The sequence below is a fragment of the Metarhizium acridum genome, assembly GCF_019434415.1.
Source record: "Metarhizium acridum strain ARSEF 324 chromosome Unknown scaffold_1, whole genome shotgun sequence".
Taxonomy (NCBI): Eukaryota; Fungi; Ascomycota; class Sordariomycetes; order Hypocreales; family Clavicipitaceae; genus Metarhizium; species Metarhizium acridum.
In genome coordinates, this window is record NW_027094015.1 from 4,401,326 (window position 1) to 4,427,508 (window position 26,183).

General features: G+C 30.4%; 3 protein-coding genes across 3 annotated transcripts; 1 reads left to right on the plus strand and 2 right to left on the minus strand.

Annotated features, from left to right (window-relative positions):
- The first annotated feature begins 10,481 nt into the window (after positions 1-10,481).
- On the plus strand, positions 10,482-11,863 carry J3458_001371 (uncharacterized protein). Its single transcript, XM_007817970.2, has 2 exons — positions 10,482-10,906; positions 10,959-11,863. The coding sequence occupies exons 1-2, from the start codon at positions 10,898-10,900 to the stop codon at positions 11,697-11,699; spliced, it is 750 nt and encodes a 249-aa protein (XP_007816161.1). The 5' UTR covers positions 10,482-10,897; the 3' UTR covers positions 11,700-11,863.
- On the minus strand, positions 11,864-13,536 carry RIT1_1 (tRNA A64-2'-O-ribosylphosphate transferase; the record flags this gene model as incomplete). Its single annotated transcript, XM_007817969.2, has 3 exons — positions 11,864-12,895; positions 12,964-12,998; positions 13,067-13,536. 3 exons carry the CDS (start codon positions 13,534-13,536, stop codon positions 11,898-11,900), a joined length of 1,503 nt encoding a protein of 500 aa, XP_007816160.2. The 3' UTR covers positions 11,864-11,897.
- Positions 13,537-13,660: 124 nt separating this feature from the next.
- On the minus strand, positions 13,661-15,034 carry J3458_001373 (uncharacterized protein; the record flags this gene model as incomplete). Its single annotated transcript, XM_007817968.1, has 3 exons — positions 13,661-14,724; positions 14,790-14,952; positions 15,011-15,034. 3 exons carry the CDS (start codon positions 15,032-15,034, stop codon positions 13,661-13,663), a joined length of 1,251 nt encoding a protein of 416 aa, XP_007816159.1.
- Positions 15,035-26,183: the final 11,149 nt, after the last annotated feature.

A 26,183-nucleotide genomic window follows, 5' to 3' on the forward strand; every position in this document is an offset into this window, starting at 1 on the left:
GGAACAGTGGGCGATGACTATGAAGCGGAGCGTGTTTGGAAACCAGCGGGTTGTAGTGTTATACTGCTGAGCGGTTTTAACCATGATGACGACACAAGATGAAATAAAAAAATATTGTGGGATCTGTGGCGTTCTAAAGGATTGGTATATGTTAATGTATTTTTTCTCTTTCTTTTGTTGGCCAAGTCTGCATTTTGGGGTCGCATGCATAGCAGGATTGCATTTGGGCAAGTCGCCTGTACGGAGGTAGACATAATAATCAAGGGTTCTTGGCATGCATTGTGAGTGAGTGAGATTGCGAGGACCGACTCTACTGCAAGAATCTATTTCGCTGATGGTGAGTGACAGAGAATGTGAATTGCTCGGGGCGCAGCAACTTTTTGCTAGGTGCGCAGGATCCCCACCACGCCCCGATTTTAGGCTAGCGGCCCCGCTGCCAGGTCCCACAGTACATTCTTAATATAAATGCATGGAAATAAATGCCCTCAATTAAATGTAAAAGTGGTTATGTAATTACATGAATTTCTTAATAGCGCTAGCTTAGGCAGGCCTTAAATCGCCTAAAAACGTGATTTCTAGTATTTTCGTTAAAGTGTGTACTTTTAGGCTGGATTTTTTAGTTATTCTAGCTGTTTAAGCGCCTGAATTACCTATCCGGTTACATTTATTAGTTATAATAGCGGTAATAGTGTTATAGGAATAAATTCCTTAATTTAAAGAGAGCCTTATCTTTTAATTAATTCCCTTTACCTGTTATTTATATTACGATTTAATCGTTATAATAACGGTAATAGCCAGAGCTCTTACAAATATAGTAAATACAAGTGTATTGTGTATTGTATTTTGTATTGTATTGTATTTTCGTGTATTGTATTTAAATACATTACATTACATAACTAAAATACCTATAAATGTATTATAAGTAAAAAAACCCCTGTTTTCTTAAACTAAAGATTATAAGGCTAATTATAAGGGTTATAAGGGAAAATTTTATATCATTAAAAAGAGCTAAATTAGCTCTTTAAAATGCTTCACTTTTTATTACTTTAAGTTATTATCTTAAAAAGTTATAAGCAATTGAAAATTCGCCCCGCTTTACTTACTTTTTATTTTAAGACATAACTTTAAAGCTTAATATCTCGCTTAATATCCACATTTTAAGGTTAATTTTTAAAGATCTAAAATCACGTGATTTTTAGCTTTATTTTAATATATAATATGCTTATATAAGCATTTATTTATAATATTAGATATTTTATAGCCTTATAATACATTTATAGGTATTCGTATCCTGTAATGTATTGTAATATATTACAATACAATACAATACAATATAGTATAGTAAAAACTACAAAAAATACAATACATTTAGAGGTCTGGTAATAGCTACTACTTGCGGCGTTAATTCCTCGCAGCTATATTAAGCTTAGCTTGTATATAGTCTCTTTAAATGCTTAGTACGGGAGGCCTTTAAGACAATTAGCTCAGCTATTAGCGGTTATTTTAGCGTATAAATTAGTGTTAAGTATCTTTTCCGTTTATTACTGCCTTTTACCGGCGATTTAAGATAAGCGCGGGGTTACGAATTTAAAGGTATAGGCAGAGTATTAACAAAAAAACTACACTACATGTAGTTTTTTAGTGTAGTTTTTAGTGTAGTGTAGTTTTTATAGTTTTAGTGTAGTTTAATTACACTACAACTATATTTATAGTGTAATGTGTAATTATAAAGGGAAATTTTAATTATAGATATAACGTTAATTATAAGACTTATAAGGTTATAATTATTATACTTAAATAAAGCTAATTTAGCTCTTTATAATGCACTAGTTTTTATACGTTTAGCTTATAAATTAAGCGAGTTATATTAGGTGAAATCTTAGCTAAAAATTAAGATCTACTTTTTTAAAATAAGAGATTAAAAGCTTAATATCTTATTAAATATCCACATTTTAAGGTTAAGTTTTAAAGATTTAAAATCACGTGATTTTTAGCTTTATTTTAATATATAATATGCTTATATAAGCTTTTTTTTAGTAAAACTTTTTTTATAATAAAATTTAAAAATAAAAAAGTTAAGTAAGAAATATAAAATCTATTATAATATAAGAAATAATATATATAAAAAGAAAGTATAAAATATTATTTTATATGAAAAATTTTAAGGTATTTAAATATATTATTTATAACTTTAATATATTTCTTATAACTTAAATATTTAATATTTTATACTTAAGTTATAGGGTAATGTAACGCGCACACGGAGTTACCTGTGAAGAGGGACCGAATCGGGTCTACTTGTATCCTAAAACGGGGTACAAATCCCCACCGATTCTAGTTTAAATCCCATAAGTATTATTACGTGAGAAGCGAGCACGAATTAGGGCTAGAACCCTTAATAAATAAGTATAAAAGGATTAGTTTAAATATTAAATAATTTAAATAAGTTTTAATCTTATATTATTAAGAGGCCTAAGAATAAAGTTCTTCCCTAATTTCTTACTTAATTATCCTATATTTTAGGTTTATCCTAATAATTCCTAAAACTTCTTTATATAATTACCTTTAAAAAGATAGTAAGAACTTAAGAATAAAGCCATGTATTATATAGTAATATACTAGAAGAAGAGACACCTATAATATCCCTTACGCGTAAATTATTTACCCTCTTAACTCTTATTAAGTACTTTACTATAATCGCGCGAGAGGTATAGCTAAAGGAGCACTTACGTAAACTTAAGCGAATTTAGGAACTTAAAGCTTAAGAGTAAAAGTTACTCTAAGACTTATCCTTAAATAATAAGGGGAGGTCCTTAAAACGATAAGACTTCTTCTTCTTAAAAGAAGATTAGAGTTTAAAGATCTAAATTAAGAACCTCTTTAAGTTATCTCTTAATATAAATTAAAGAAAGAGAGATAATTAATTAAATGACCTTTAACGCACTTTTAAGGGTGTCTTAAGGAAGTTTAAGAAGAATTACTTTTAAATCTTATATATAGTTACGTAAATAAAAAATAAATATTATTTCTAATAGGACTAATATATTAAGAAAGTAAAGGCGCGTGATTTAAACGTAAATATTAATTAAAAAAAATTTAAAGTATAAACCTTAAATCTTATTTAAGATTCCATTAATTAAAATGTAATTATAGTATAATAATTAAAAGGTACACGCTAAAGGGAAGACTAATCTCTTTAAGACTTCCACGTATACCTAAACTTATTAAAAAAGCACTTCCCTCGTATCTTAAAGGTATAATAAGCACTTAACTTCTTTATAAAACTCTACCCTTACCTTTAAAACTATATTAAGATACATGTATTAAGTATACTAAAAACTTAAAAGGAAATCGTGGCTCTTACCACCCGTTTTTAGGACGATATAAAAGGTAAGCGAAATAATAAGCGGCCCTAAAACGAGAACCTAAATAAGAGGCCCTTTAAGGCGCCTTAAAGAAACCCTAGAGACTCTTTCCCTAAAAGAGAAAGTAACTAAGAAAGGTTCTTAAAACCTAATTAAAGGCATTTCCCACGCTAAAACTTATCTTAAAACGAAGATAAAAAGGAGGCTAATAGTAAAGAGAAAAAGAATTTTACCTACTAAAAGTATAATAATAATAAATATCTTTAAAATAAATACCCTAAGAGAGAAAAGATTAATAATATAAAAACCTAAGATAAGAAGAGGGAAAATAAGAAGAATACCATAAAAAAAGAGAACTAATCGTAAATAATACCTGGTTTATAACTAATAAAAACTATATTCAGGTAAAAGCTAGCCTTATAATATAGGCTATAATTTAAGAATAAAAATTAATACTTATTAAAGTAACCTTAAATACTAGGGTTAAAGTAAACTTAATTAATATTACCCTAGTATAGCGTGTAGAACTATACCGCTTAAATAAGATTCTATTAAGCCTTAAGGTACCTAATAATATCTATTTATAAAAGCTAGGAGTATAAGAGGTACCCCTAGCTCTTATAAATTTACGAGGGAAATAGAGAAAGTTCACCTAAATCTACTATATAATACTAAATATAAGTAAGAATTTTCTTTTACTTAAAATGCTAGCTCTTAAGAACGAGAATATTACTATAAACGTAGGGTTATAATAATAATAGTATAATATAAAGAAGAGTAAATATAAGGTAATTCTAATATATAAGTTTAAAAGAGAAGCGTAGAATCGCGTATACGTCTTTACCGTATTTAAAGTAAAAGAGGTAATACTACTATAAGAAAACGGCATTAAACTCTTTTTAAAAGTAACGCCTTTACCCCTAGTATTACGGGAATATACTAACGTTTTTAAAGATAAGAAGATAGGAGAACTACTATTATACCGCCTAATTAATTATATAATTAACCTAATAAAAGGAGAATCGCCTTTATATAAACCTATATACCTGCTCTTATTAAAGAAGCTAGTAACGTTATAAGACTATTTAAATAAAAACCTAAAGGTAGGCTAAATTTAATACTTTAAAAGCCTAGTAGAGGCACTAATCTTATTTATATTAAAAAAGAATAAGACGCTTTACCTTTACGTAAACTATTAGAAACTAAATAAAGTTAATATTAAGAACTAATATTTACTCCCCTTAATTACTAAGATATTAGACTAAATATAAGAAGTTAAGGTATTCTTAAAACTAAATATTAAGGAAGCTTACTATTAGATTAGAATTAAGGAAGAGAACAAATAGAAAACCGCTTTTTAAATATAATATAAGCATTTTAAATACTTAATAATACCTTTTAGGTTAATTAACGTACCCGCTATATTTTAAAGTTATATAAATTAAGCGCTATAAGGCCTAAATAATATTATTTATATTATATACCTTAATAATATCTTAATATTCTTTAAGATAAAGAAGAAATATAAAAAACACCTAGTATAAGTGTTAAAATAAATAAGAAACGTAAGGTTATACGCTAAATTATTTAAGTGCGAATTCTTTTAACCTTAAGTGGAATTCCTAGGGTTTATCTTATTAGCGGAAGGGATCTTTATAAATCCCGCTTAAATTAAGACTATTATATCTTAGCTAAAACCTAAAAGTTACTATAATATATAAGTATTCTTAGGGTTTTATAACTTCTATTAACGCTTTATTAAAGTATACTCCTACGTGGTAGCCCTACTAATAGCTTTATTAAAAGAGAGTAAAAACGGGCGAAAATTAAGGAGTATAAAACTTAATTAAGAGGAAATAAAAGCGTTTCACGCCTTAAAGGACGCCTTTATAAAAGCTCTATTATTATAGCATTTTAATTCTAATTAGTAAACCTAAATCAAAATAAATATATTAATCTTTACAATTATAGTAATTCTATTATAATTTAAAGATAATAGGAAATAGCACCCTATCGCCTTTTAGTCGCGAAAATTATAAGATATAAAGACCCGTTATAGCACGCCTAATTAGGAGATATTAGTAATTAAGAACGCATTTAAATATTAGCGATATTATATAAATAATACGATAAAGCTAATTAAGGTCTTAATAGACCACTATAACCTATAAACGTTTATAAGTAATAAGTAGCTAAATAAGAGATAGTTCTAATAGTATTTATACTTAACCCCTTTTAACTTTATAATTAAGCACTAAGCAGGGAAAAGAAACCCTACTAATACGCTATTAAGATAGCTGGACTACGTAGAGAGACCGCGTAAAGATCCTATAATTCTTAAAGGAATTCGTGTAAAGATAACGTAGGTAAATAAAGCGCTTATTAGATCTATTTAAGTACGAAAATATAATTTATTATTTTTAAATAAAGCACTTAATTAAGAGAGATATAGCGAAAAGCCTTTACTAAAAGAAAGTTTACGAGTCTTTATAGAATCTAGTAGATGTAGTAAGATACCTTTATAAGGGGATTTACCCCTTTTAAGCCGCTAATTTAACCTAAAATTAAGAGGTAGATTATAATTACCCTTACTTTAGGAGAAAATTTAAGATACTATAGAACGAGAAGACCCTTATAAAATAAACGTGAATACGCCCCTAAGAGATATAATCTTAAATACGTAGAAAAGAGATTCTTAAATAAAAGCTAAATATATAAGAATTCGTTTTAGTTAAAATTTAGCTAATAAATAGCACTTAAATAATTAAGGAATCTTAATATATTAATAACGTGTATAGGTTCTATTAAATAAAGCTATTATTTAAGAATTACTTAAGCTATACTATAATAACCTATTAGCTAGGCACTTTAATATAAAAAGAATAGCTAAGCTATTAAAAAGAAAGTTCCACTAAATACACATAAATATAAATATAAAAGACTACGTAAAGTCTTATATAATATACCAAAGAATCGTAGTATAAAGATACTAGCCTTACGGTAAACTGGAATTATTACTAATTTCTTAAGGCCTATAGGCTAAATTATTAATAGACTTTATAACGGGATTACTAGAAACCCGGTATTATAGATAAGATATTAATACTATCCTAGTAATAGTAAACCGTTATATAAAGTACTCGCTATTTTGCCTAGTATTAGATATAATTACGGCTAGTAAACTAGTAACGCTATTCTATAAACGGGTTAAATACACCTATAGTATCTCTACTAAAATCGTGTCTAATAAAGGATCTTTATTTATTAATTGTTTTTAGTTGGATTTATATTATCTAGTAAAGATTTAAAGATAACTCTTTACCGCGTATTACCCCTAGATAAACGAATAAACGAAACGTGTTAACTAGACACTAGAATATTATCTTTAAGCTTTTATAACGGAGAACTAATTATACTAGCTACTCCTATTACCTATAATATAGTTTACGTGTAATAATACTATTAATTTAATAACTAATACCTCGCTAAATTAACTTTTAATAGGGTTTAAGCCTCGTGTATATTACGATATTAGGGATAATATTACGGGAGAGGGGGTGCTAGAAGTAAGAAATTAAGTTAAAAAAATGCTTTAAGTAAAATAAAAAATAGAAGAATATTAAAAGTAAGTGGTAGCTTTTCAGGTAAAATACTATAATAATAAACATAAACTAATATAATTCTAAAACGAAAGTTTAATACTACTTTAAACTAAGAATATAAGATTTAAGCACGAAAAGAATAAACTAATCCTAAAGTATATTAGCTCTTTTTAAATCCTTAATTAAGTTAAATAGTAAGTATATTATCTAGTACTCTTAACTTAATACGAGAAACTCTATAACGTCTTTTACGTAAGCCTACTAGAATAATAGTATTAGCGTAAGGGCACTATAAACGAGTTAAAAACACTTTTAATATTAAAGCTAAAAGATAATAAGAATAAATAAAAGGTAAAAAGCATTAAGAACTATATTTAAAAGGGAGCCTAATTACATTACCTTATAAAGTAAAAGGGATAGCTACACAAGTATAACTAATAGCTTAATAGTAAAGACCTTATAAATGCGCTTAATATTATACGTAATTATATTACGTTACTTCTAGTTATAAAAAGAAATGAAATTACGTAAGAACCCTAAAAGAGAGGTTAGCCTAGAAAAGCACGAGAAATAAATGCTAATTAAACTAGCTAAATAATATAAGTAAAAAGTATAATATTAAAGCCTATCTCCCTTTAAAATAGGCTAAATATTCTAAGCTATATTAAACCTAAGATAAAGAAACTAGATACTAGATAACTAGGCCTTAGTATTAGAACTAGCGCTCTTATAAGCCTTCTTCTTCTTAGAACCCTTAATAATACTATCCTATCTTAGCTTAATTAGAAACGTCTCTATAACCTGCTAAGCCTCCTTAGTACCTTTAAACCCCTTTAAGCATAAAAACAGGCTATTATAAAAATCTACTAGGGTAATACGCTAAGAGCGGTAATAAATATCCTTAAAAAGAAGATAGGGAATACGCTTAGGGGTATATTTAAAATAACGCTTAATACTTTAAAATAAGAAAGGTTAGCAAGGAAATTCTAGAGAAATTAAATCTAAATCTTACACGTATAGTATTAGTTAAAAGTAGAAACTACTTTTCTAATTTAAACCTAATTTTATCAGCCTTCTTTATATAAATAGAGAGACCTTATAATTCAAGTTAAAAAAAATCCTAAGAAAGTGTAAACCTAAGAATCACCTATAATATTACGTAACTTATTACCTAGAGATAAGCTATAACTACTCTAATAAGCCTTTTAAGTTAATAGAAACTTAAATATAAGTTAAAGTAAAAGGGCAGAGCTCTTACAAATATAGTAAATACAAGTGTATTGTGTATTGTATTTTGTATTGTATTGTATTTTCGTGTATTGTATTTAAATACATTACATTACATAACTAAAATACCTATAAATGTATTATAAGTAAAAAAAACCCCTGTTTTCTTAAACTAAAGATTATAAGGCTAATTATAAGGGTTATAAGGGAAAATTTTATATCATTAAAAAGAGCTAAATTAGCTCTTTAAAATGCTTCACTTTTTATTACTTTAAGTTATTATCTTAAAAAGTTATAAGCAATTGAAAATTCGCCCCGCTTTACTTACTTTTTATTTTAAGACATAACTTTAAAGCTTAATATCTCGCTTAATATCCACATTTTAAGGTTAATTTTTAAAGATCTAAAATCACGTGATTTTTAGCTTTATTTTAATATATAATATGCTTATATAAGCATTTATTTATAATATTAGATATTTTATAGCCTTATAATACATTTATAGGTATTCGTATCCTGTAATGTATTGTAATATATTACAATACAATACAATACAATACAGTATAGTAAAAACTACAAAAAATACAATACATTTAGAGGTCTGGTAATAGCCTTCTTCTTTTTTAGTTCTTATAAAGCTAAATGTAATATTTATAATTGATTTTTAATTTATAATAGTAACGATATTTAAAAAGTAAAGACCCTAATAATTAGACTTATAGGTATAGTTTATACTAATAAATCTAAGAAAACCTTCTATTTTTTAATATAAGAAGGGTAGGTTTAAATAGCGCTTTTAAGGCGGTTTTCTTCGTTAAATTTCGTTTTATAAGGTAAGCCTCTCTCTTTTAAATGCTTAATAAATTATTATAAAGATATATAACCAGCTAATTTATCTTAATAAGCTCTTTAGCGTTAATTATAAATATCTTTAGGTAAGAAATAAAGCTTATCTTCTTTATTATTACGAATTATTATACTAATACTTTAAGGCTAAAAGCTTATATACTTTAAAAGGCGTGAAATTTACTACTTTTATTACTCTATAAATTTCTAATAAATTATATACCTAAAAGAATCGCTTGATTTCTCGTAATTATAACGGCCTTACTTCTTATAATACTATACCTAATAACTAGAATTATTAATAGACGTTACCTTAAGCTGGTAATTATAATTAGTTTTTTAGGTGCGCGTTTATTAAATTCTAGCGCCTCTAGGAGCCCTTTAATAGCTATTATAATTATAATTAAGCTAGCTAAAGCGAGGCTATTAAATGCTATTAATTAGGGTCTTTAAGGTAATAGTACTTTTAGTAAAAGCTACACTATTTTGCTTACTAAATGCTTGTACAGCCTTATAGAGGTTATTAAAGCTACTATAGCCCGGTAAGAGCGGTAAATTTAGGGGTAAATTTAAGGGGTTTTAGGGGCCTTTATCAGCTATTATAATGTGTGTTATTAAAGGAGGAAAAACGCTGCTACCTGTTAAAAAATTCGTACGGCTGTAGCCTTATTAAAAAATCCATTGATTTTTATTAAAGCTTTTTAGTGTTAAGTAAAGCTGCCATGCATTTATATTAAGAATGTATTGTGGGACCTGGCAGCGGGGCCGCTAGCCCAAAATCGGGGCGTGGTGGGGATCCTGCGCACCTAGCAAAAAGTTGCTGCGCCCCGAGCAATTCACCAGAGAATTCTACTGTCCACCCCAGAACGGGCCGATTTGTTGAAGAATGCGGGTGATTGGTGTTTGCTGACCCACCAGATTGTATAGTATACCGATTCGATCCAATCTGGTGTTGCAAGCCCCATAATGCCCATGCTGATAGCTGGTCACCGCAAGGCGACCCGTTCATTGCGTCAGGGTTGTATTGAGTTGAATGTAGCGATTTTGTAGAACACAATCTTAAGAGTACTCTTATGACCACTTAATTTACTAGTAAATAAACGTACCATCTTAAATTTAGCTTCTTTTTGGGTATGTAGCCCTGCAGATACTCGATTGGAGCCTTAGCACACCAGAGGGGATAGAGGGTGTATACAATCTACCTTTTTCGCTTCTGGACCACGAATTATGATGCAAAACATGATGCAGCAGGTGTGGAAAACAAGAGACTGCCAGGTGAGAACGCATCTCATAGAATGCCGGCACGGAAGGGGCCGGTAATAATACCTGAAGACACCCACGCAACAATGGACAAGGGCCATCGTCGATGACGCCAGGGGCGGCGGGCGAGGATGGAGGGGGCGGGGTGCTGATGTTTCCCTCCACTAGCACCAAGGCCAATCTGGCAACCAGCTGGATCTTTGGCTTGCGTGTTGCTGCGGATAACGACGTCTGGCTGAAATTGAGGTATTTTCGTGCACGTGTAATTGACAACCGGCTTGGCTAGACTCTTACTTCAAGCTGACTGCCACGTTGTACGTAACCTAAACTACCAGACTGCTTGTGATATTGGGCAGGAGTGACAGGGGGCTGGCTTGCCTTGATTGAAGTTCTCCACCTTCTCCCGCCCTTGGGATGGTAGCCAACTTGAGTCTGTAAACTACTGCTACTTGCTCTGTGCTGTGGGCGATTTTCATCTTCCGTCGTGCTTTTGTAGCGCATAGTGCTTTTTTTTTGATCATCAGGCATCGATTCTTTCATCCTGCCTTCGGCAAACAGATTCTTGTACTCCAATTTAGTGTGCAAATATCACCCAAAATGTCCAAGGTGTGCTCCCTCAACCCGAACGCCTCTCCCAAGTACAAATGCTAATTTGCAGATTAACACCCTCCTCTTCGACTGCGACAACACCCTCGTCCTCTCGGAGGAACTCGCCTTCGAAGCATGTGCCGGCCTCATTAACCAGATCTGCGCAGAGCGCGGCATCAAGAAGGAGTTCACCGGCGAATCTCTCATTGTAGAGTTTGTGGGCCAGAACTTCCGTGGCATGCTGACTACACTCCAGAAGGAGAATGGTATTGAGATCGCTCCCGATGACATGGAGAGGTACGTCCGTATGGAGGAGGATGCCGTCATCGCCAAGCTCAAGGCCTCGCTGCGGCCATGCCCTGGCGTGGATGAGCAGCTGGAGAAGCTGGCTGCTTCCAATAAATACCTCCTTGCCGTTGTTTCTTCTTCTGCATGGCGTCGTGTCAAGGCATCTGTGGACAAGGTTGGCCAGGACAAGTACTTCAAGAACGAAAAGGGCGAGGATCTGATTTACTCGGCCGCCACAAGCCTGGAGAAGCCTACGAGCAAGCCCGACCCGGCCATCTATCTGCACGCGTTGAAGACGTTGGGCAAGACGGCTGGGGAGGCTGTGGCGATTGAGGACAGCAAGAGCGGTACGTTGAGCGCTACAAGGGCTGGCATCAAGACGATTGGGTACGTTGGGCCGTATGCGGATGATAAGAAGGCCGAGATGGAGAAGGTCTTGACTGATGCGGGCGCGGTGATTATTATGCGGGACTGGAAGGAATTCCCGGCCGCTCTGGAAAAAATCGAGTCTGGGGCTCTGTAAGCATAGAGGTGGTATTTGGAATGCGGCGTGTCGGCCTGCTGGGACGTTACACACGCCCTTGGTTTTTGGAGCTGAAGCATAGTTTAGGTCAATGACAGCTGGGCCCTGTGCCTGGCCGACTTTATGTCTGGCACGAATCAAACGCAATTCACATCATTTTCACGCCTAGCAGCCGCGCAGTCATGTTCATTTGATGCATCATTTAGCCCAATCCATCAAGAAACTATTCACACTCTGGAGCGTCTGTCTGCTAGGATTCGCCTCCGGGTAAACCGTCATGATTCTTCCCAATCTCATCTTCACCAGCGTCTTTGTGAACCTGGCAGTCTCGTCCGGCACGCGGAATTGTCCCTCGTCATCAAACAAGTAACACGACAGAGCGAGCGCCGCGCCCACAGATGTATCCTTGCCCGACTCGCAAGCTACCGTCACCATGCCCTGCGGATCCCTCTGCAGGCACGCCGACGCAAAGTCGCATATGTGCGGCAGCGCGGTCCTCAGGTTCCTGCTGGCCGTCTTGTGCTTCCCCAGCCCGACGTCCATGGACGTGGCGGACTTGGCCCACCCGTCCTTTGGCGTGGGCGCGTTCGTCAGCGAGATGCAGCAGCCGGTGCTTGGTGGCAGGGGCAGCGCGCACACGGATATCTGCGGCGTCAGCTGGGTTGTCGGGTTGTCGGCGGCGATTGCCGGCGCCGTCCGCACCAGGGACGCGATGAGGCCCGGCAGCTCTGGCTCCGGCGTGGACAGGAGGAGGTCCCTGTTGGCCCAGAAGAGGGCGGGGGTCAGGCCGCGCGCCCAGTTTTCCGTGTCGTCGGCCGCGCCCTGGATGTACCCGTTGGAATCGATCTCGCTTGTCGACGTGTTGCGGCGGGAGGCGGTGAGGCAAATCACCGGTCTGTAGGAGGCGTATATGGTGCCGGGGGTCTGGTCTTGGGCTTCCAAGTGGGGGCCGAGCACGGAGTCTTGCGTGACCCAGAATGGGCGCAGCGGTTTCGCTATCTTGGGCAGATCCTGGAGGTTGAGGGCCTTGAAGGAGGCGACGAACTGCGGGATGAGGGCGGTGATTTGGGCGTGGGTGGTAGGCAGGAGGTGCGGCGGGAGGAAGAGCTGGGAGGAGAGCGGGTGCGAGGGCAGGAGGATGGTGTTGAGGACGGTGCACCATATTGGGACTGTGGTCGAGAGGGCGTCGGGCATGCCTGGTGTTGTTGTTAGATGGAGGGTGTGGTGAGATTGGGATGGTGGTGGTGGTGGTGATGGTGCGTACGCTTGCCCCGTCTGGTAGAATCGACAATGATTATCCTGACCGGATTAGCTTGGTTTTTCCGGGGGGAAAGGGGGAGCAATGAGAGGTGTAGCGTATTCATTACCCGTCGTGCTTCTCAATCATGTCGAGCAGATGGAGGTTGAGCCTCCGGGTGCTAAACTTCCACGCCCGCTCATGGCCATCGGTGCTCTTGAAGTATGCAGAGGCGTACTTGTCCCCGGGCGGGATGTACCAGCTTCCGCAGCGTTCATTGGCAATTAAGGGGCGCGGGACACGTTCCTGGGTCTCCTGGTTCGCTTCATTATTTGACGGCGGCTGCCGGAGTGCCTGGGCGGCTTGGTGGACGAACTCGGCGTCGGAGAGGATGGACGTGAGGCGGTTGTGGATGCTGAGGGTGGAGCGTTTGAGGGACGTGAGGAGTGTGGAAAGGGATGGCTGCGAGGGGAATACTATGTCGTTTACGTTTATGGTGTTGGGGGTCGTCATCGTGGTTGATGGGCGCCGAGTTTGAGAGTCCTGAGTTGGTCTCTTGAGGTTGAAATTTCGTGGTTGAAATTGGATCCACAATTTCATCACTTACACACCCAGCTCATGGTGGTTTTTTTTTTTTTTTTTTTTTTTTTGACGCCATCATGATGTGAACTAGAATAAGGAGTATATATAATTCTTGTGAAAAAAATTAGCCAGCAGCTACATGCTACATCAGTTTCCAAGTATTTCCCTCGACAACGATGCCAACTTCCCTCCCTTCATCGATACTCCGTCTGCCAGCCTCCAGAATGGCCGTGGTTGCAATCGTGTTGCGGAGGGTCGGTAAGCCCTTTGAATCCAAATCCTCGGGCTTCAGCCGCCCCCCATTGACGGCCGTGCACCCATCCACAAACTTCTCGAGCGAAATGTACCCATAGCCGGTCTGGCCGTTGAAGTTGCCGTCCTCGTCGGGCGCGTAGCGCATGTAGAAAGGGTTGAACCACTGGATCTGGCCGGCGGCGTCGTCGGCAACGTCGTAGCCGCGGTGAGCCTGGTCTACGCGGATCTCGCCATTGGATGCCAGGTAGTGAAAGTACTGGTTTGTGTGGACGCCGGCACGCTCGGGCGCCGTCCACGAAGACGTGTACACGGCGACGGCGCGCTTGGAAGGGTCGCCCGTCTTGGCCCAGGTGACGAGCAGGGAGATGGTGTCTTCTGTCTCGGCGACGCAGCCCAAGCCCGTGGCCACGCCCTTGGACGACGAGGCCGACACCTTGACGGGGAGATAGCCCAGCTGCTGGACCATGGAGTCGCAGATGTCGATGTGGTGGCTGTTGAGGTAGTACGAGATGTCCGACTCCCGGCCCGCCCACGACTTGAACGTCTCGAGCTGGTACTTGGGCTGCGACATGTAGCTGTAGAAGTAGTTGAAGTCGCCGAGCTTCTTGGCCTTGAACCGGGCGTCCGAGTAGGCCGGGTCGAAGCGCTTGTGGTGCTCGACAAAGACGTAGACGCCCTTTTCGCGGGCGCGCTGCAGCAGGTCCTGGTGTTGGGAGAGCTCCTTGACGGCGGGCTTGGTGAGAAGCACATGGATGCCGCGCTCAATGGCGTACAGCGCAATGGGATAGTGCGTCGGGTCGGGGGTGAACACGGTGATGGCGTCGCCGGGGGAGAGACGGTCAATGGCCGTCTTGTAGGCGTCTGGGTCCTTTTGGTCGTTGGCCGGGTAGCTGTCAAAGGAGGTGTCGAGCCCGTTGTAGACTTGGGTGATGTTTTGGTCCAAGTGTTGGCCTGCAAGTTGCCAGATGAGCCTTCAGAACATGGGACATGAAGTATTGCATAAAAACGAGACGTACGAATGGCGGGAAATTTGGAGCCGTTGACGCCAACCATGCCCAGCTTGCCGACTTTGCCGCGACGACGCAAATCAAACAGTGTCAGGCCCACGACGCCGACTTTCTTGTCTGACCCTGATGCTCCTGTGCCTACGAAGCCCGTGGTGTATTCGCCGGTACCAATCTAGCTTCGTAAGCTGGGGAGGGATTTCAATGAGGGTTGGGAAAAAGTGCCTTCATACCATTAAAACATTTAGAGGTGCCATTTTGAAGATTGTCAGCTGGTGGGAGGGAGAGGGACAGGGTATCTTGAAAGCGGCAGAATAAAATAAAAAGGCAAACAAACGTGCAGCTAGCAGTGAGGGAAAATGGCGAAATGCGAAGTAGATGGATGAGCTGACCGCGCTGTGTTGCAGACTGCGACCAAGTACGACGAGGTAGGATGTGCGAGGTGTTGAGGGAGCTACCCCAGCTTTAGCTACCCGATGGCTAATGAGTGAAGGCGGGGCATTAACGGCATTGACCAGCGGCAACAGCTCTGACATGCCGCTCAACACGGCAATTGACCGTGTCCTCTGATTGGTGGAACATTAATCCGTCGTGAATTTACCCTCCATAGCCGTCGTCTCGTCTGCGACATCGGCTCCCGGTGCCTCAGCGCGCGAGGTGCGTCTGTGCCAGAGGACAATTGGATTATTCTTATATTCGTGTAAAAGTCGCCCGATATTGAATGCATTTACCCGCACTCCTGCAGCTGATCCCGAGTCGACATGGAGTAGTAGCTTGGTGCTTCGGCCCCGCCCCGCGCTCGTCCGAGATGCCGTTCAGATGAATACTACCCGTCAGCGACTAAGTGGACGATCCACTTAGTCAGCCACAAAAATATGGGACAGCTATAAAATACTAGGATAACTATTACCTACTTTTATTCTTTTCACTATTAATTTACCTATTAAATACGATTATTAATTAATATATAACCGTTTAAAATTACTCTTTTTTATTATACTTAACCTATTTAAGAGTAGCTTTTTACCTTTAATAATAAAGGCTATTAATTTAATAATATAATTAAAAGCGCTTAAGTAGCTTTATTATATAATAATAATACTATAATAATAACCTTAAATATTTATATAAGAAGTTATTAAACGCTTTAAAGTTAATAAATTATTTATTTAATAAGCTATTAATACCCTTTTTATATCTTTTTAAGCGGTTTTTAATTATTTATAAGCTATTAATAATAATAAAAATAAAGCTCTTATTATATACGTTATTTAAATGTAAAGAGGTGGTTTTTTAATTATAAAATAATAAATTAAAGATATTATAAATGCTTTATAAAGATAATAAGACCCTTTAAGCCTTTTATTATTTAAGATATAATATTTTAAATAAATTATAACTTATTTAAAGCTCTTAAAGACCTTAATTAAAGCTATTAATAAGGCTAAAAGGTTATTTAAAATAACTAATATTAAAATTATTAATAGCTTCTTTTATTACCTTTATAATATAATAAATAAATATAATATTAGTTTATTAAAGATTTAAAATAAGAATAAAAGTAGCCTTTAAATTAACTACCTTTATAAGTAGATTTATATTATTATAATTACTATAATTAAAAGATATTATAAGAAAGTTTTAAATCTAGTAAATAAAGAGTTAATTACTCTTATAAGCTTTATTAATACTATTAGTAATTAAATTTCTTCTTAGCTAGTATTTAAGACCTTTTTAATTAAGTCTTAAGCTAAAATTAAAGGGAATAATAATATTCGCTTTACGAAATTTAAATTAAGCTTTAATAATAGTAATATTATATACGATTAAATACATGAATTTAATAGAAGCTTATAAAAGTATTTAATAAAGGTCTAATAAAGTAAAATAACTCTATTATAATAGTTTAATTATAATAAGTAGCTTTATAACCTTATAAGGCCTTAAATTTATTATAAAAAGCCTTTTTAAGCTCGTAAATAAAGAATATATTAACTATTAATTATTAATAGCTTTATAAGGTATACTTAGCTTAATTTTATTAAATATTATATCTTATTTAATATTATTCTTATTATATTCCCGCTATATTTAATATATATTATTTAACTATTAAATGTAAGTGTTTTTTAGCCTATAAAAGATACCTATTAAAAAGCAATTTAATTATTATTATTATAAGAAAATCTAGCCTTTTCTCGTTAAATATTTATTATAGCTTTTAATAAGATATTTATAAAAGGCTTCTTAAAGTATAATATTATATTAAGCTTTATAAAAAGCGGTATTTTTCCCTTAAACCTTAAGCTTATTATTATTAAAATCCTTTAAAAGTAATAAAAACTTTAAGACTTAATAAATCCTACCTTATTAAGCCTACTATTAAACGAATAATAATTTTAAATAGCTATTAATATTATATAATTAATTTAAAACTATTATATTAATATTTTATTATCCTTAATCTATAAGAAGCTTTAATAAGCTAATTAAGTTATAATTAAAGCTTATATATTAAAATTATAACTAAAAAGCTTTATTTATAATAAAAATAAACGTATTAAATACCTTATAAATTATTATTATTATAAAACATAAGTTAAACCTTTAAGTTAATTTATTATAAGTGTTAACCTTAAAGATATTTAAAAATAATAAGCTAAAACTATTATAATAAGAATAAAAAAGAAAAGCTAGTGTTAATTATAGCTTACTTAATTAATATTAAGATAAGAGATAAAAAAGGTTAAAAATAAATAATAGCTTAATAAAAAACATACTATTAATAGGCGTAAGAAAACCTTAACCTTTAAGTAATAGCTTTAATACATTAATTATTAGCTTAAATACCTATTTTTAAAGGCTTAAAATAAAACCTTTTTTAAATTATTAAATTATAAGGAAAATAGCTTTATAATTAATATATAATATCTTTTTAAGGTTTAAGAAGCTATTTAAAAAGCTTAATAATAATAAGATCGCTTAATTCTATTAATAATAAATTAAATCTTTTTAAAGTATTTTAATAATAATAATATTATTTAATTTAACCTTAAAGCCTTTAATAATAATAATAATAATAATATTTATAATAAATTTAACACTTAAATCACTTAAGAAGCTACTTAATATACTAAAAATACCCTTATTAAGCTTAATTAGCTATTATAATTATTACTATTAGGCTTATTATACCCTTAATAATATATATTAATTAAAGAAGCTTATATAAGGCCTTATAATTAAATTTAATAATATATTAAAGAGTATTAAGCTAATAAAGTAATTATAAATAAATAAAATCTTTAATTATTTTTATAAAAGCTTATTAAATATTATAAGCGCTTATTGTAACGGTAGCTTAAATTCTAAGGCATAGTAGGTCTATTTCTTAGAAAGTAAGTTAGGTTAAATGCTATAGAGTAGCTTTTTAAGTAGTATTATAATAAGGCTATTAAGAGTATAACTCTTAATAGTAAGATTATTACTTAAATTAATTAATAGAGATTTAAACTACCTAATTATAGGAATACCCTCTCCTTAAGTACTCGTTTATCTCTTTATTATAGTCTTAAATTATTTAAATTACCTAATAATCCTAATAATCCCGTCTTATTAGATTATTTATATAATCTAATAAGCTATTACGTAACCTAATATTCTTGTTAGTTAGCAGCTATACCTACCCTTATTAATACGGCCTAGCTTCCCGCGTCTTATATAGTAACGTTCGTAATATAATATCTCTTCTTTATTAGTCTTATCCTTAAAGCTATTAAAGTAGGCTAGCTAGGGGTTTTTAGGTAATTTTCCCTTCTTTATTCTTCTTATATATTATTATATTAACTAATTATATCTTAAGACCTCCCGTTTAATCCTATAAACTTTCTCGTAAAATAAACGAGTGAAACGCTCTTCTTAAGTTAATAATTAGGAACCTAGTTAATATACTCGCTTATTCCTTTTATTAAGATTAAGGCCTCTAGAATTATAAGGCGTTTAACGTAGACTCGTTCTATTATTATAAGTGTATTCGTTTAAATAGGTTTTATTATAATATAAATTCTCTTACCCTATAATAATTACGTTATATTAATACCTAATACTAGAAAGCTAAGTTTAAACTAGAAGCTACTAAGAAAGAACTTAAAAAGGCGAGCGTTAAGGTGTGTTACTTGTAAAAATAAAAGAAATTATAACTTAAGAAAATAATGTATATAGTTACGCGTAATATTAATAACGTTAAAGAGTTAAAGCGTGTAAAACGTGAGAAAGCGAAATAGCTTTAAAAGACTATAAGGGTTCTTTTTACTTCTTCTAAGAATCTAAATTCTACTTTAGTTTATTCCTTAAATATTAAGTTTAATATTAAGTTATTAGGCGATACTTAGAAGATTAATTAGAATGCGTTTCTTAGAAATAAAACTATTTAAGTAACGTTAAGTAATTCATAAGATTTTTAGCTGGTTTTTAGGTGTTTTTAAAGTTTAAATATCCCTTTTATTTAACGAGATAATAATAATTCTTTATATCCCCTTATACTTTAAGTATTTATTTAACTTTATATTTATTAGTATCTTTTATTATAATATTTATAGCGATTATAAATTTATCTAATACTTTCTCTAATAGTAATATATAAAATATAGGATAAATTCTTATTCTATTTAATAATAATAGTTTATAGTTAATATTTAAGATTTTTCGTTTAATAAGAAATAGTTTAATTTTCTTTTAATTAAGTTTATTATTAGGTCGCTTAGTTTTAATGTTTTTACGAATAAGGTATACTTTATATCTCTTCTTTAGGATTAGCGCTAGTAATCTTTTTTTATTCGCGTAGTATTTTATTTAGTTTTATAAAAATATTTATTTCTATTATAAGTGTTTTTATATTTTTATTATAGTTATTATATACGTTATAGCTACTAGCGCGTTTACATTTTATATTGTATATGTTTTAATAATAGGGTTAAATTCGTAATTTACCCTAAATAATAATATCTTTATATTATTAATCTTAGAGCTATTATAAGCCTATTATGCTAGTAATAGCTATTCTACCTAATTATTCTATTAGTAGTTAATATAGCTTTACAGATATTATTTGAGTATTTAGTTTAAGATTTCTATTTACCTATTTAATTATAGGTGGAATGCCGTTAATAAGCTTTATTTAATCTTTATAGTTTTTATAAGGTATTTTTAAAAGTTTAAGGTGAATAATTTATCGCGATTTAATATAAGCTTTATTAGTAATTCGTGCTATGCAGAGTATTGGAAGTAGTATAGTTTTGTAGTTTTTAGTGAATTTTAGTGTAGTGTAGTGTAGTGTAGTTTTACTACACTACATTACATTTTAAAAATTAGTGTAATGTGTAGTATTAATTAATTTATAAGCTATTATTAGCTAATATAATTAGTAAGCTAAAATAGAGCTACATTTGCTTACGAATATTAATATTAGTAAGCAGGGATTAGCTAGCTTAAATAAGCTAAAAACAGGGATTAAAAAACTAATAAAAATAAAATAAAAATAAAATAAAAGGGAATTATAAGGGAATTATATTAAGTAAGCAAGTATTATTTTATATTATTATTATAAGTAAAATATATTTAATATAATAAATTTAAAAATTTCTATTATTTATATATAAATATCTTATAAAATAATAATATTTATAATATTACCCTATAACTTAAATATAAAATATTAAATATTAAAGTTATAAGAAATATATTAAAGTTATAAATAATATATTTAAATACCTTAAAATGTTTCATATAAAATAATATTTTATACTTTCTTTTTATATATATTATTTCTTATATTATAATAGATTTTATACTTCTTACTTAACTTTTTTATTTGTAAATTTTATTATAAAAAAGTTTTACTAAAAAAAAGCTTATATAAGCATATTATATATGAAAATAAAGCTAAAAATCACGTGATTTTAAATCTTTAAAAATTAACCTTAAATTATGGATATTAAGCGAGATATTGAGCTTTTAGTCTCTTATTTTAAAAAAGTGGATCTTAATTTTTAGCTAAGATTTAACCTATTATAACTCGCTTAATTTATAAGCTATACGTATAAAAATTAGTGCATTATAAAGAGCTAAATTAGCTCTATTGGGGTATAATAATTATAACCTTATAAGTCTTATAATTAACGTTATATTTATTATTAAAAATGTCTCTCTATAATTACACATTACACTACAAATGTAGTTGTAGTGTAGTTAAACTACACTAAAACTACAAAAACTACACTACACTAAAAACTACACTAAAAAACTACATGTAGTGTAGTTTTTTTGTTAATGCTCTGGTACTATGTAATAACTATTTTAAAGAATATATACGCTAAGTTCTTAGTATTATTTAATTTCTTATATAGAATATAGTAGGCGTATTTTATGAGTTTATTTATAATAACTAGAATATTATTATAAGCTACTCTTATTATAGGTTCTTTTAACTTTAATAGTTTAACGATAAAGTCTATTATAATAGTTTATTATACTCTTTTAGGTGGTAATATTAGTTGTAATCAGAGCATTAACAAAAAAACTACACTACATGTAGTTTTTTAGTGTAGTTTTTAGTGTAGTGTAGTTTTTGTAGTTTTAGTGTAGTTTAACTACACTACAACTACATTTGTAGTGTAATATGTAATTATAAGGGCTTTAAAAGTAGACTTATAAGCTTATAAAAATAACCAAAAAATACTATAATTTTAGCTCATTATAATGCTATAAAAATATCCTTTATAAGTTAATTAATAAGTAAGATATTAAAGTTTAAAGAATTCTAAAAATAAAGATATTAACTTGATTTATTTTAAGTATTTAATAAGAAATAAATGCTTTTTAAATGTTATTTATATATATATAATATATGTAATTAATATAAAAATTTAAAATATATATTTTTTTTACCTTAATTATATGTAAATAATATTTTAAAATATTTTTAGTTTTTATTTATATTTTATTTAATTAAAATAAATCTATAAAAATAAGTAATAAGTATTTTTATATTTTATATAAGTTATCCTAATAGCTTATTAATATAAAACGTATAACTTTATCTAATATATATTTAATAAAATTTATATAAATTATTTTATATATAATTATATATGTTTTTTAATTTAATTAATATATATTATTTATATTAAAGTAAAATTATATATATTATTAATTTATATATTATAAAGTATTTTATAAGCTTAAATATATATTTAATATAATTAATTCTATATATATAAAGATTAATATAAATATTAAAAACTTTATTCTTAAGTTTTTTTTATTCTATATATTAAAACTATTATAACTTTATGAAAAAAAGGAGTTTAAAAACAAGAGTAGTATTATTTTAAAGCTTATAATCTTAGCTATTTAAAAATATTAACCCCACTTAATTTCACCTATTAATTATAAAGATAATAGCCGCGGTATTTAATGGGGCAAGTTAACTAGGGTAAAACGCTATAGCGTTTTACCCTACTTTAATAAAAAACGCCACAATTTCTATTTCCTAATATCTCTACGAATACTTAACTAAAATTTATAAGCTTATAACTAATTAATAGCCCTTAAAAAGCCCTTTAATTTAATACTAGTTGCATAATTATAAGTCTAGTATTCTAGGAGTTATATTCGGTTAAAGTTTTAAGATACAAAGATTTCCTGTAAGCTGTATATGCATGTTTTAAGTGATAAAACAGCATATTATCACACAATATAACGCCTTTAATGCATTATAAGCACACCGGCTTTTTCAACTATTTTATTATAGTTACATTTTCTCGTAAAACTATTCTATTGTTTTCCGCACGAATATGCATGTTTAAGGGGTAAGTTAGGCATTAAAAAAATGCCTAAATTTTAAGGTTTTTAAAACCGTTTATATTATAAATTTATTCTATATATTAACTGTGTTCTCCCACTTTAAAGTTTAGAACCTTTCTTTTCTACATTAATCTTCTTACCCTTATAACTCTATAAATACTTAACTTTTATCTAAACTTTTTTTATTATTAGATAGCCTTAAATTTAGGCTATCTTATAAAACTTTTTATTATTTAAAACCTACCTTTATAATGGATTAAAATCCTCTTGGAATTACACCTCTTATTATTACGAATAATTCAAGCTTTTCTCAGCAAACTTCAACTAAAAAAGACTATATGAATGATAAAAGCTATCAATTTCGCATAAAATCATATATTATTTAACATAACCTTTTTTCTTATGAGGTTTTAGCAGTTAATTTAGAAAAACCACGAGAAATCACCTTTTTTTACAGCTAACTAAGCTGTAACTTTACTTTTACCTGCCTAGCTAGCCGTTTTTAGTTCTCTAATAGTTTAGCATATTATAGGAAAAAACATCCTACTATTGCAGTATTAAAAGCCGAAGAAAACGATAAAATAACTAATAAGTTACTTCTTTTATTATTTTATATCTTATTATATTATTATTTTATATCCTATTATATTATTAATTTATATATTTATAATATTATAAATTTATAATTTACTAATTTACTTATAAATAGTACCTGCTATTACAGAGTCACCTTTAATATCCGACTTTTCAACTGAATCTAGCTTTTCTAGCTTTTTAAGAAGCAATAAAAGACCTAGAAATAATACTATTACTAGTAATAGTAATGGATTTTCTAAGGATACTACTCTTATATTAGCTCTTAAATTTATGCTTTAAAATAACCTATCTTTTGCTACTATAACTAGTGAAAGCTTTAAAAAGCTTTTAAGTTATTATTACAAGTAAGTTTATATTATATTATTATATTATTTATATATAAGTTATATATTATACTAATACTAAGTTATTTTAGCCATGATATAAGCTTTTTTCATTATAGAGGCCTTACATCTCACATGAAAATATTACATTCCAATATGAAAAAGAATATAATAAATAAAATTCAAAATCAAGTTAATAAAATGGGTTTTATATCTATTTAACTTAATATTTAAACTTCAATTAATTCTAAATCATATTTAAGGGTTATAGCTAATTGGTTAAACCCCTAATTTGACTTAGAATATTATTTAATTGGTAAGTATATTTATATTTATATTTATATTATTATTATTATTATTATTATAATTTAAAAGCTAATTATATATTAGGATTTGAATATTTACCTACTAGCTATACCGGCCATTTAATTAATTTAATTTTTAATGAATTATTAACTGAATATAATATAAACCCTAAAAAAATTACAAGGTTAGTAGTTTATAATTAATAATTATATATAAAATAATATTAATTTACTAACTTTTTAATTATTATAGCTTTACTAGAGATAATAGCTCTAATAATAACACCTTTTTATCTTCTTTTTTAAACTTATATTCTAAAAGGCATAAAAAGCCTTTAAATATTCGTTGTACAGCCTATATTTTAAATATAGTGGCTAAAGATATAATATCTATATTTATTAACGAAATAATAAATACCGAAAATATCGAAGATTATATAAATAGCGAATTTTTACATTATTCTACCGAAGAATTCAACGATTTATCTGCTGAAAAAAGAATAAAATTTAATAATTTAATTCCAGGTATTTATTATAATTTATAATACTTATTTTAAGTTATTTTATATAATTTAAGCTAATTATAAAATAGGAATTATTGGAAAAGTTAAAAGAATAGCTATTCTTATTAAAAATAACCAACAACTTTATTTATAATAGTTAAAAGCTTTAAAAGAAGCTAAAGATAAAGGATTTATTACTAGAAATAGTAATCTTACAAAAATACCATTAGGTAAGTTATTAATTCTATATTATAAATATTATTTAAAGCTTTAAAAGCTTATAAATATTATTATTAATATTAATAAGTTATAATAACTAACTTTACTTATATTAGCAAACGCAATAAGATGGAATTCAACCTATAAAATGCTTTACACAGCTATTTTATTAGCAGAACCTATTAAAATATTACAAAAAAAAACGAATTTAGCAGCTTTTAAAGATACTAGCTTAACTACGCAAGAATGGGCTGATTTAAATACTTTAACAAGTATTTTAGAGATTTTTAATTAGCCTACAACACAATTATAAAGCTAATCTTATAATACTATAAGTTTAGTATGTTTTTTTCTAATAAGAATTTATACTTTACTTTAAGATATATTAAAAGATTAAAAAAGTTGGCTTAAAAATGTAAGTTTTATAATATTTATAATATTTATAATTTTATTTTAAATTACTAACTATTTTATAGTTAAATACTTATAATCTATTAGCTAAGGTCTTTATTTTAGCTTTAGAAAAAGGCTTATATAAATTAAATTACTATTTTCCTAAGAATATTAATAGTAATTATAATTTTTAGAAGCCTTATTTATTTACTGCTATATTAGACCCTAGGCTTAATTTATAATCAATTAAAAATCAATTAAGTATTAATTCTAATACTATTAATCAACTATTAAAAGACTTAAAAGCCGAATATAAAGAGTAAGTTATAATTTATTATATATATATTTTAAATCCCTTAATAACTATTAATTAATTATATAATAGAACTTATTAAGAATATATAAAAGACCCTAAAAATAAAGCAATTTCTTATATAGAATTAGAAGAAATTTCTTCTAATTCTAAAAAATCGACTAAAAATATAAATAATACTCGAATTAAAGTTAATTTACAATAACCAGCTAATTTAACTTCTTATAATAATACTAAGCTTTAACCTAGCTTATTTAATAACTTATTTTTAAAGCAAAAAAACTAAAGCTATTAAAAAAACTAGAAAAAATGAGATTTCTAGTTATTTAAAGCTTGATTTTAAAGAAGATACGGTATTTTTTATCTTTATAATATTATTTATACATTTATAATTATAAGCTAACTTTTAATAGCAAGATATATTTATTTGGTGGGCTAATTCCACTGAATCTTTCCCAATTCTTTCTATAATAGCTCGAAAATATTTAGCTATTCTAGCTACTTTGGGAGCTATAAAAGGGAATTTTAACTAGAGAACTAATATTATTACTAAGCGAAGAACTACTTTATTACATGAAAATATTCGAATTATTTTATTATTAAAAAACTGGGTTAAAAATAAGAATAAAAGGGTAGAAAATAAGAGATATTATAATTTATTTTTATATTCTAGTGGAAATTCAGAAGAAAAAGAAGAGGAAGAGGAAGAGGAAGAAGAAGAAGATTAGAATAAAGTTTTAACTAATTCTAATAAAAATAAGGATATTTCTAAGTCTAATTATATAGATATCAGTGAGGATATGGAAGAAGAAGAAGAGAAGGAAAATATTTATAATTCTAATACTTAATTTAATATTAAAAGGGTTTTTTTATTATTATTTTTTATTTTA